General features: G+C 45.6%; 1 protein-coding gene across 12 annotated transcripts in view; it reads left to right on the top strand.

Moving 5' to 3' along the window:
* LOC106570016 (microtubule-actin cross-linking factor 1) overlaps positions 1–12922 on the top strand; it is a 300527-nt gene that overhangs the window by 115173 nt on the left and 172432 nt on the right. For all 12 annotated transcript variants that reach the window (XM_045693741.1, XM_045693740.1, XM_045693738.1 and 9 more), the window contains one exon: positions 2768–2829. In XM_045693741.1, coding sequence (XP_045549697.1) covers positions 2768–2829 — 62 coding nt within the window. The remainder of the gene's footprint in view (positions 1–2767; positions 2830–12922) is intronic.

Below are 12922 nucleotides of genomic sequence, written 5' to 3'. Positions count from 1 at the left end.
ACTCCCCATACCATTGCCCCATGGTTGCGGTGGGGTTCTCTGTTCACAACGTTGACATCAGCAAACCGCTCGCCTACACGATGCCATACACCATGTCATGTCTGCCATCTGCCCGGTACAGTTGAAACCGGGATTCATCCAGCGTGCCAGTGGTCATCGAAGGTGAGCATTTGCCCGCTGAAGTTGTTTACGACGCCGAACTGCAGTCAGGTCAAGATCCTGGTGAGGACGACGATCACTGAGATGAGCTTCCCTGAGACGGTTTCTGACAATTTGTGCAGAAATTCTTCACTTGTGCAATCCCACAGTTTCATCAGCTGTCCGGGTGGCTGTTGGAGGCCGGATGTGGAGGTCCTGGGATGGCGTGGTTATACGTGGTCCTGCGATTGTGAGGACGGTTGGACGTTCTGTCAAATGCCAAAACGTCGGAGGTGGCTTATGGTAGACAAATGAACATTAAATTCTCTGGCAATAGCTCTGGTGCACATTCCTGCAATTAGCATACCAATTGCATGGTCCCTCAAAACTTGAGACATTGTGTAGTGTGGCAAAACTGCACATTTTAGAATGGTATTTTATTGTGCCCAGAACAAGGTGCACCTGTGCAATGATCATGTTGTTTAATCAGCGTCTTCATATGCCAAACCTGTCAGGCAAAGGATAAATGCTCACTTACAGGGATTAAACAAATTTGTGTACAGAATCTGAGAGAAATAAGCTCTTTGTGCATATGAAATATTTCTGGGATCTTTTATTTCAGCTCATGAAACATGGGATCAACAATTTACTTTGCGTTTGTATTTTTGTTCAGTATATTGTAGTGTGTGTGTGTGTGTGTGTGTGTGTGTGTGTGTGTGTGTGTGGTGTACTGTATCTCCTTGAGCTATTTGTGCACTAGATGGACCAATGTTTACAGGGTGAAGACTCACTAGTGTGTGTGAGCATTATTTGTGTGTGTTTGTTTTGTGTTTGGATGTTGTTGAGGGGTGTATACTGCTGAACAATGTCTCCCTGTGTGGTGGAATGCGTGCCTTTCCGTGGCTGTCACACATACAAACACAGCACACAGTCAACCCTATTGGTTTACAGGCTCTGCCCTTGGCAATGGACATGTGTTTCCACTGGCAGTTGCCAATGTGGGGTATCATGTTAATTCCTATGCCAAGCTCTAGGGGGCGCCATGCTTGTTTAATATACCAATTTTGATGAAGTCATAGCCTCACCTAAATGTCACAAAGAAAGCCATGTGTTACTACTGAGCCGGCTAGGCCAGCTTACCAGGCAGGTATGTTAACGAAGGAATGCTTTTCTGTTGAAACTGTTTAGCAAGACTGTGTTCAAGTGTGTGTGCCTGGGGCGTGCCCCCTGAGTAAAATTGTCATAGTGAGTCATATAGTGTGTGTGTGTTACCTTGCCCCGCTTGGTTTGACCACGTTCAGGTATTTGACCTGCGTTTCCACACTAAAATATCAGTCTGTCATTATCACAAAGAGCCTGAATGCTGATATAAAAGCTCACTAAGACCACTTGTGTTTACATACTGTAATGGGAACGTGTGTGTGTGGTGTGTGTGTGTAGGCCTATCTGGGGAGAGGAAGTGAGACAACCTATCTCCCCCCCCCCACACACACACATAGCCACTCTGTGTTTATAGCGTCACCTTGGCAACCACATCAACAGTGGAGCCTATCAAGGTCAAGTAGGGGAAATACCAGCAGGAACTATTCTCTGATTGGTTGGAGCAGAGAAGGGGAGAAACAGTCACTAGTTGGCCATGCTAGAAAAGACAAAAGTTGAATATAGCCCATCATGATATATTCTCATTATAGGGGGAAGATATACGATTGGAATAGGACTTTTGGTTAGTGTTTCAAATCATGTTAGCTGTTAAATAGCTCCACAACTTCTATCCTTTCTAACATTGCCTGATAGTAACAACCAGGGGAAAGCGGGAAGAGGCATCCCAATGGAGTGAGTCAGATATGAACAGGAAGGTGGGAAAAGCAACGCTACCCATCTGCATGCAATACGTAGAGACCCGGATATGAGGAGAAGGAGGAGGAGTGGCTCCATGTGGGGGAGGGGAGGAGATAATAGCAGCGAAGCCTGTCGTCAGGTTGTGTCCTGGGCATTGCCGTGTCACTCCTCTAGGTGACGTGGTCTGGACTGAGCTCAGAACAGAAGGAAATAGGCTGGGAGGCTACTGCATTGTGCTAAGACCCCTGGCCCTGTTTCTGTGGCTACAGCTGGGATTGACCAGCTCAATAGGTGGCTTTTCTCTGCTTTATTAAATACTGAGACATGGTGTGTGTGTTTTGTTGGAGTGCCTGCGTGCGGGGGGAGGGGGTTCATGCATGTGTGCCTGCGTGCACCATGCATCCTATGCTGTATCCATATGGAGATGTTTGCTGTGTCACAAACAAGCTCTGCGGTGTCACGAACACTCAATAAACGTAGCGCTCTTACAAAACAGAGGTGTGACGAGGCGAAATCCTCCCAGAAACTACCAAAGCAGCAGCCGGTACTTTTGGGCCCTCCATTCCAGACAAATACATTTAGTCGTGCGCTGCCTGCACCAGACATCTAGCCTGGTTAAATCAGGTTGAACGCTGCACTCCCCGACAGCATCGGTGCAGAAATGTTTCAGGGCCGTTGGAAATGTTTCAGGGCTGTGCTTCCTAAATAATACCGCTCTGAGGAATGACACTGCACTGTACTTGCGTTAATGAATGAACTCTCCTTTTTCCTCTCCCTCCCTCTTCTCCAGATGAACGAGACAGGGTGCAGAAGAAAACCTTCATGAAATGGGTCAACAAACATCTCATCAAGGTACGGTACTGCATCGCAGCATCATTATGGGGGTTGGTGGGGACCACACACACACACACACACACACAGAGAGGTATCGTGACTCAGACCATGGTAGAAATGAATGAGCTAGGATAGTAGTACTGGATTAGTTGCCTCGTGCCTCCAGCACTGACTCAGTTGTGTTCAGGCTGTTATTATCTGCCGCACTAGCTAATCATATGATTAGATGCAGGGCGAGGTGACGGCATGATATTTCTGTCCATCTGGCATTAAATCAATTGAATAGTTTTGGTGTATCTCTGTTGTCTGTATGGGGTTATCTGTATTTGTCTGTCTGTGTCGCTGTCTGTCTAGGTGCTTGTTTTTACTTTTTCTTTTATAGTTTTTTTCTGGGTTCTCTCTCTCTCTTGCTCTGTGTGTCGCTCTGTCTGTGTGTCTTATCTCAAATATTTGTAAGAAAGTCTCTTTCCAGTGGCCAACTGTTCAAGCCCCCCCCCCCACACCATTGGCTCTGTACTATTGAGCATCTTGACTGGCTGCATCACTGCCTGGTATGGCAATAGCACGGCCCTCGATCGCATGGTGCTACAGAGGGTGGTGCGGACAGCCCAGTACATCACTGGGGCCGAGCTCCCTGCCATCCAAATCAAATCAAATGTATTTATATAGCCCTTCGTACATCAGCTGATATCTCAAAGTGCTGTACAGAAACCCAGCCTAAAACCCCAAACAGCAAGCAAAGCATGTGAAAGAAGCACGGTGGCTAGGAAAAACTCCCTAGGAAAAACTCCCTAGAAAGGCCAAAAACCTAGGAAGAAACCTAGAGAGGAACCAGGCTATGAGGGGTGGCCAGTCCTCTTCTGGCTGTGCAGGGTGGATATTATAACAGAACATGGTCAAGATGTTAAAATGTTCATAAATGACCAGCATGGTCAAATAATAATAATCATAGTAGTTGTCGAGGGTGCAACAAGCACGTCCGGTGAACAGGTCAGGGTTCCATAGCCGCAGGCAGAACAGTTGAAACTGGAGCAGCAGCACGGCCAGGTGGACTGGGGACAGCAAGGAGTCATCATACCAGGTAGTCCTGAGGCATGGTCCTAGGGCTCAGGTCCTCCGAGAGAAAGACAGAAAGAGAGAAAGAGAGAATTTGAGAGAGCATATTTAAATTCACACAGGACACCGGATAAGACAAGAGAAATACTCCAGATGTAACAGACTGACCCTAGCCCCCCGACACATAAACTACTGCAGCATAAATACTGGAGGCTGAGACAGGAGGGATCAGAAGACACTGTGGCCCCATCCGATGATACCCCCGGACAGGGCCAAACAGGCAGGATATAACCCCACCCACTTTGCCAAAGCACAGCCCCCACACCACTAGAGGGATATCTCCAACCACCAACTTACCGTCCTTAGACAAGGCCGAGTATAGCCCACAACGATCTCCGCCATGGCACAACCCAAGGGGGGGGCGCCAACCCAGACAGGAAGACCACGTCAGTGACTCAACCCACTCAAGTGACGCACCCCTCCCATGGACGGCATGGAAGAACACCAGTAAGCCAGTGACTCAGCCCCTGTAAAAGGGTTAGAGGCAGAGAATCCCAGTGGAAAGAGGGGAACCGGCAAGGCAGAGACAGCAAGGGCGGTTCGTTGCTCCAGCCTTTCCGTTCACCTTCACACTCCTGGGCCAGACTATACTTAATCATAGGACCTACTGAAGAGATAAGTCTTCAGTAAAGACTTAAAGGTTGAGACTGAGTCTGCGTCTCTCACATTGGTAGGCAGACCATTCCATAAAAATGGAGCTCTATAGGAGAAAGCCCTACCTCCAGCCGTTTGCTTAGAAATTCTAGGGACAATTAGGAGGCCTGCGTCTTGTGACCGTAGCGTACGTGTAGGTATGTACGGCAGGACCAAATCGGAAAGATAGGTAGGAGCAAGCCCATGTAATGCTTTGTAGGTTAGCAGTAAAACCTTGAAATCAGCCCTTGCCTTAACAGGAAGCCAGTGTAGAGAGGCTAGCACTGGAGTAATATGATCAAATTTTTTGGTTCTAGTCAGGATTCTAGCAGCCGTATTTAGCACTAACTGAAGTTTATTTAGTGCTTTATCCGGGTAGCCGGAAAGTAGAGCATTGCAGTAGTCCAGCCTAGAAGTAACAAAAGCATCCAGGACCTCTATATCAGGCAGTGTGGTAGGAAGGACTGGAAAATGGTTAAAGACTCCAACCACCCAAGCCATAGACTATTCTCTCTGCTTCCCCACGGCAAACGGTACCGGTTCATCAAGTCTGGCACCAGCAGGCTCTTGAACAGCTTCTATCCCCAAGCAATAAGACTGATAAATAGTTAACAAAATAGCTACACGGACTAAATAGCTATCGGAGTTAACCTTGTATTTTTATTGACCTTTTATTTTTGCACTGTCTCAATGCATGCTCACAGGGCCCTACACACACACACACTTACACACACACACACTTACACACACACACACACACACACACACACACACACACACACACACACACACACACACCATCTGCTCACATGCACATACATTTATACGGACTACACACATACACCCACTCACATACAAGCTGCTGCTACTCTGTTTATCTTATACCCTGATGCCTCGTCACCTTCAGTGGTGTAAAAATACTTTAAAGTACTACTTAAGTAGTTTTCTATTTATATTTTTGACTACTTTTGCTTCACTACATTCCTAAAGCAAATTATGTACTTCTTACTCCATGCATTTTCCCTGACACCCAAAAGTACTAATTACATTTTGAATGCTTAGCAGGACAGGAAAATGGTCTAATTCACACACCCCTACTGCATCTGATCTGGCGGACTCACTAAAGACATGCTTCGGTTGTACAGTTGAAGTGGGAAGTTTACATACACCTTAGCCAAATGCATTTAAACTCAGTTTTTCAAAATTCCTGACATTTAGTCCTCGTAAAAATTCCCTGTTTTAGGTCAGTTAGGATCACCACTTTATTTTAAGAATGTGAAATGTCAGAATAATAGTGGAGTGATTTATTTCAGCTTTTATTTATTTCATTACATTCCCAGTGGGTCAGAAGTTTACATACACTGCCTTTTAAATTGTTTAACTTGGGTCAAACGTTTCGGTAGCCTTCCACAAGCTTCCCACAATAAGTTGGGTGAATTTTGGCCCATTCCTCTTGACAGAGCTGGTATAACTGAGTCAGGTTTGTAGGCCTCCTTGCTCGCACACGCCTTTTCTGTTCTGCCCACACATTTTTTTTATAGGATTGAGGTCAGGGCTTTGTGATGGCCACTCCAATACTTTGACTTTGTTGTCCTTAAGCCATTTTGCCACAACTTTGGAAGTGTGCTTGGGGTCATTGTCCATTTGGAAGACCCATTTCTGACCAAGCTTTAACTTCCTGACTGATGTCTTGAGACGTTGCTTCAATATATCGACATAATTTTCCTACCTCATGATGCTATCTATTTTGTGAAGTGCACCAGTCCCTCCTGCAGCAAAGCACCCCCACAACATGATGCTGCCACCCCCGTGCTTCACGGTTGGGATGGTGTTCTTCGGCTTGCAAGCCTCCCCCTTTTTCCTCCAAACATAACGTTGGGCATTATGGCCAAACAGTTCTATTTTTGTTTCATCAGACCAGAGGACATTTCTCCAAAAAGTACCATCTTTGTCCCCATGTGCAGATGCAAACTGTAGTCTGGCTTTTTTATGTTGGTTTTGGAGCAGTGGCATCTTCCTTGCTGAGCGGCCTTTCAGGTTATGTCTATATAGGACTCGTTTTACTGTGGATACAGATACTTTTGTACCTTTTTCCTCCAGCATCTTCACAAGATCCTTTGCTGCTGTTCTGGGATTGATTTGCACTTTTCGCACTAAAGTACGTTCATCTCAAGGAAACAGAACACGTCGCCTTCCTGAGCCATATGACGCCTGCGTGGTCCCATGGTGTTTATACTTGTGTACTATTGTTTGTACAGATGAACGTGGTACTTTCAGGCATTTGGAAATTGCTCCCAAGGATGAACCAGACTTGTGGAGGTCTACAATTTTTTTCTGAGGTCTTGGCTGATTTCTTCTGATTTTCCCATGATGTCAAGCAAAGAGGCACTGAGTTTGAAGGTAGACCTTGAAATACATCCACAGGTACACCTCCAATTGACTCAAATGATTTCAATTAGCCTATCAGAAGCTTTTAAAGCCATGACAAGTTCTGGAATTTTCCAAGCTGTTTAAAGTCACAGTCAACTTAGTGTATGTAAACTTCTGACCCACTGGAATTGTATATCGTGAATTATAAGTAAAATAATCTGTCTGTAAACAATTGTTGGAACAATGACTTGTGTCATGCACACATTAGATGTCCTAACTGACTTTCCAAAAATATAGTTTGTTAACAAGACATTTGTGGAGTGGTTGAAAAATGAGTTTTAATGACTCCAACCTAAGTGTATGTAAACTTCCAACTTCAACTGTAAGTGGTGTCTGAGTGTTGGAGCATGCCCCTGGCTATCCGTAAATAAAAAATAAAAAAAATAATAATGTGGCCTTCTGCTTTGCTTAATATAAGGAATTTGAAATGATTTATACTTGTACTTTCTATTAAGGTATCGTTTACTTTTACTCAAGTAGGACAATTGGGTACTTTTTCCATTACTGGTCACAACCACTGAGCCGCTGTTGCTCATAGACGTTTCCACTTCACAATAACAGCACTAACAGTTGTCTGGCCTGCTAGAGCTTCCCCGGTCATTTTTCAAGCTGACTTGTTGGAAAGGTGGCATCCCTATGACGGTGCCACGTTGAAAGTCACTGAGCTCATCAGTACAGTGTGTGTGCTCGATTTCATACACCTGTCAGCAACGGGTGTGACTGAAATAGCCAAATCCACTCATTTGACGAAGTGTCAACATACTTTTGTATATATAGTGCATCTACCTCCACTCCAGTATCCCTGCACATTGGAACTGGCCCTGTAGTATCCTTATTTGCTTATTTATGGTGATATTCTTATTCCTCATTAGTTTTTGTTGTATTATTACGTTGTTATTGATTACTGCATTGTTGCGTTTTGAGTTTGAAAGAAAGGCATTTCACTGTACATGTGCGTGACGTTAAACTGAAACCAGCGCAGACATAGATCACATAGATTGGGCATTCCACCACATGACTGTGGTACGGGGCGTCTGACCTCATAACTCTCTAGTGCGCTGCGTATATCTACGCTGTAATGTCGGTCAGACGGACTGAGGATGGGCACCAACGTTGGCACAGACACACACCGCTGTCCCGGCGCCGTGTCTGTAACATCAGACAATGTTCAGTTGGCATTAAGGAGAGTTTTATTTACTGGAGCTGGAGGGAGCTGTGACCTTTCACTGTCTGGGAGGGGAGGGGAGTCATTAAATAACGAGAGGTGGAGATGGAGGAGGGAGGGAAGTCATTAAATAAAGAGAGAGAGAGCGCGAGAGAGAGAGAGAGCGAGAGAGAGAGAGAGCGAGAGAGAGAGAGAGAGAGCGAGAGAGAGAGAGAGAGAGCGCGAGAGAGAGAGAGCGAGAGAGAGAGAGAGAGAGCGCGAGAGAGAGAGAGAGAGCGCGAGAGAGAGAGAGAGCGCGAGAGAGAGAGAGAGCGAGAGAGAGAGAGAGCGCGAGAGAGAGAGAGAGCGAGAGAGAGAGAGAGAGAGCGAGAGAGAGAGAGAGAGCGCGAGAGAGAGAGAGAGCGAGAGAGAGAGAGAGCGAGAGAGAGAGAGCGAGAGAGAGAGAGAGCGCGAGAGAGAGAGAGCGAGAGAGAGAGAGAGCGCGAGAGAGAGAGAGAGCGAGAGAGAGAGAGCGCGAGAGAGAGAGAGAGCGAGAGAGAGAGAGAGAGAGCGAGAGAGAGCGAGAGAGAGAGAGAGAGAGAGAGAGAGAGAGAGAGAGAGAGAGAGAGAGAGAGAGAGAGAGAGAGAGAGAGAGAGAGAGAGAGAGAGAGAGAGAGAGAGAGAGAGAGAGAGAGAGAGAGAGAGAGAGAGAGAGAGAGAGAGAGAGAGAGAGAGAGAGAGAGAGAGAGAGAGAGAGAGAGAGAGAGAGAGAGAGAGAGAGAGAGAGAGAGATGTAGGGTTTGCAGCGATAAATAAATGAAAGGGTTAATGACACCTGTATTTGGTATTGATATACATTAATATTCACTGGGATTCTCAAGGAACTCGTATTTACTCATCAATCTACACACAATACCCCAATAATGACAAAGCGAAAACATATATTTTTTTAAAATAAAGAAATACCTTATTTACATAAGTATTCAGACCTTTTGCTGTGAGACCTGAAATTAAGTTCAGGTGCATCCTGTTTCCATTGATCATCCTTGAGATATTTCTACAACTTGATTGGAGTCCACCTGTGGTAAATTCAATTGATTGGACATGATTTGAAAAGGCACACACCCCTCTATGTAAAGTCACACAGTTGACAGTGCATATCAAAGCAAAAACCAAGCCACGAGGTTGAAGGAATTGTGGGCAGAGCTCCGAGACAGGATTGTGTCAAGGCACAGATCTGGGGAAGGGTAACAAAAAATGTCTGCAGCATTGAAGGTCCCCAAGAACACAGTGGCCTCCATCATTCTTAAATGGAAGAAGTTTTGAACCACCAAGACTCTTCCTTAAGCTGGCCGCCTGGCCAAATTGAGAAATCTGGGGAGAATGGCCTTGGTCAGGGAGGTGACCAAGAACCAGGATCGAGGGAAAGATGAACGGAGCAAAGTACAGAGAGATCCTTGCTGAAAACCTGCTCAGGACCTCAGACTGGGGCTTAGATTCAGCTTCCAACGGGACAACGACCCTAAGCACACAGCCAAGACAACTCAGAAGTGGCTTCGGGACAAGTCTCTGAATGTCCTTGTGTGGCCCAGCCAGAGCCCGGACTTGAATCTGATCAAACATCTCTGGAGAGACCTGAAAATAGCTGTGCAGCGACGCTGCCCATTCAACCTGACAGAGCTTGAGAGGATCTGCAGAGAAGAATGAGAGAAACTCCCCAAATACAGGTGTGCCAAGCTTGTAGTGTCATACCCAAGAAGACTCAAGGCTGTAATCACTACCAAAGGTGCTTCAACAAAGTACTGAGTAAAGGGTCTGAATACTTATGTAAATGTGATATTTCAGTTTTTCATTTGTAATACATTTTCGGGTCTCTCTCTCTCTCTCTCACACACACACTTGGAAAAGGTCAAGGGGTCTGAATACTTTCCGAATGCACTGTAAGTTAATTGACTCGTGGCAGGACATGTTGTACAGTCTTAGACTAAGACCAAAGCAATACGTCTTTAGTCTATTGTAGTCCGGAATGGAAGAGAATGAATCATCCAGGTTCCTTTATAATCCTGTCCTATCAGTCTAGTACCTAATACCGTTGACAGTCCACCCTAACGCAGGTGTTTACATAGCACACAGCCACAGAGCTCGTGGCTGTTCAGCAGCATGCTGACAGACAGTACAGGTGACGACACGAGCCAGTCAGTCTACCTGTTCCTGTGTTTGTCTTGGCTCCCGCTATTCACTGACATCACTCCGATCTACCTGACTGTGCCCATGTGTATATCAGCTGACAGACAGGTGGCTGTGGGTGTGTGTGTGTGTGCCGTCATGTGGTCAGGTCCGGGTGTATGGCTGCCTCTTGGAGTGTTTGTGTGTGTACAGATCAAACACACACATCCATATAAACACTGCCTTCACCACAAACTGTTGGGACCTGTGTTGACAGCTCGCCAGGAATGCAGTGACATAACTAGGGCTGGTTTTCCAGACACCGATTTTAAACCTAGTCGTGGACAAAAAAACCCCATATTATACTGAACAAAAATATAAACGCAACATGTTTTGCCCTCAAACTCAACTCTGGACCTCGAAGCCAGTGCCACAGCACTTTTTTCTAATCAGGAACTGATTTAGAACTATGACACCGGGTGGGTGCAATTAATTATGAGGCAGAACAGAAAACCAGCAGGCTCCGGACCTCGTAGGGTAAGAGTTGAATATCCCTGATGTAAAGCGTTGGTCCCATGTTTCATGAGCTGAAATAAAAGATCCCAGGAATGTTCCATACGCACAAAAATATTATTTATCTCAAATTTGGTGCACAACTGTATTTACATCCCTGTTAATGAGAATTTCTCCTTTGCCAAGATAATCCATCCACCTGACAGGTCTGGCATATCAATAAGCTGATTAAACAGCATGATCATTACACAGGTGCACCTTATGCTGGGGACAATAAAAGGCCATTCACTCTAAAAAGTTCAGTTTTGTCACACAATAAAATGCCACAGATGTCTCAAGTTTTGAAGGATCGTGCAATTGTTGCCAGAGAATTGAATGTTCATTTCTCTACCATAAGCCGCCTCATGTCGTTTTAGTGAATTTGGCAGTGTGTCCAACCGGCCTCACAGATCACGTGTATCCACACCTTCCCAGGACCTCCACATCCGGCTTCTTCACCTGCAGGATGGTTTGAGACCATCCACCCGGACAGCTGATGAAACAGAAGTATTTCTGTCTGTAAGAAAATCCTTTTGTGGGCAAAAACTCATTCTGATTGGCTGGGTCTGGCTTCCCAGTGGGTGGGCCTGGCTCCCAAGTGGGCGGGAATATGGCCTCCCAGGTACATCCATGGCTACACCCTGCACAGCCACGTGAAATCCATAGATTGGAGCCTACTGAATTTATTTCAGTTGACTGATTTCCTTAAGAACTGTAACTCACTAAAAACTTCAAATTTGTTGCGTTTTATGTTTTTGTTCAGTATATATGGAGAATCTCCATTTCAAAAGCTTTTTAGCTCAGAACTCGGCTTAATATGTGTCCGGGAAACCAGCCTTTAGACCCACACACAGATCTTTACCAGACAAGGCAGGAAGCTGTGGCACATGGAGACATTTAGTTGCAGGAAGAGGACAGAAGACGACAGTGGATACAAGTGCCTTTTGGTGGATCTCAACAGAAGAAGCAGTGTGCAGTGCACCAATATACACTGAGTGTACAAAACGTTTAGAACACATTCCTAATATTGAGTTGCCTTCCACCTTCAGAACAGCCTCAATTTGTCGGGTCATGGACTCTACAAGGTGTCGAATGCGTTCCACTGAGATGCTGGCCCATGTTGACTCCAATGCTTCCCACTGAGTCAAGTTTGCTGGATGTCCTTTGAGTTGTGAACCATTCTTGATACACATGGGAAACTGTTGAGCGTAAAAAAAAAAACAGCAGCGTTGCAGTTCTTGACACAAACCGGTGCGCCTGGCACCTACTACCTTACCCCGTTCAAAGGCACTTAAATCGTTTGTCTTGCCCATTCACCCTCTGAATGGCACACATACACAATCCATGTCTCAATGCTTAAACATCATTCTTTAACCTGTCTCCTCCCCTTCATCTACACTAATTGAAGTGGGTTTAATAAGTGACATCAATAAGGGATCATAGCTTTCACCCAGATTCACCTACTCAGTCTATGTCATGGAAAGAGCAGGTGTTCTGTACACTCAGTGCAGATGACCCCAAAAACATGAGTTCAGCCTCGCATACAAAGAGACTTTGTACAAACGTGTGTGTGTGTGTGTGTTTGTGAGACCCAGGTGCACTGTCTCGTTGGGTGGCACCACTCTAACTGTAGCACAGCAGTGGAGCTGACCGCTGCGACTAACCAACCGTGACGTTTCCACTGACTGAACAACACCCAGATACAGCTTGCACCTTTTATCAACCCCAAACACAGTTTACCTTCTAACCAACTCCTTTGGTCATTGCCACCCTTAACATGCACAGATCTGGGACCAGGCTTCTCTCTGTATATCCCAAAGCTGAGCTGTGGATCACTATTAGGACCAACGCATGAATGAATTCTGTAGAATAGAAATGACTGCACTAGTTGTGTAATCATCTACAGTCACACCGGTTATGATTACAACACATTGACGGGCCGTACTTCGAAACTCCCCGTGTCAAGAAGGGGCAGCAAAATGTAAATCGGTTCAATAGGGAAGACATGCATTGAATCATAGAGGCAGAGAAGTAGTTCCGTTAAGTGGAATGATGACACACACACTAAAA

Source organism: Salmo salar, chromosome ssa14 (assembly GCF_905237065.1).
Source record: "Salmo salar chromosome ssa14, Ssal_v3.1, whole genome shotgun sequence".
Lineage (NCBI taxonomy): Eukaryota > Metazoa > Chordata > Actinopteri > Salmoniformes > Salmonidae > Salmo > Salmo salar.
This window is presented reverse-complemented; position numbering and strand designations above follow the sequence as displayed.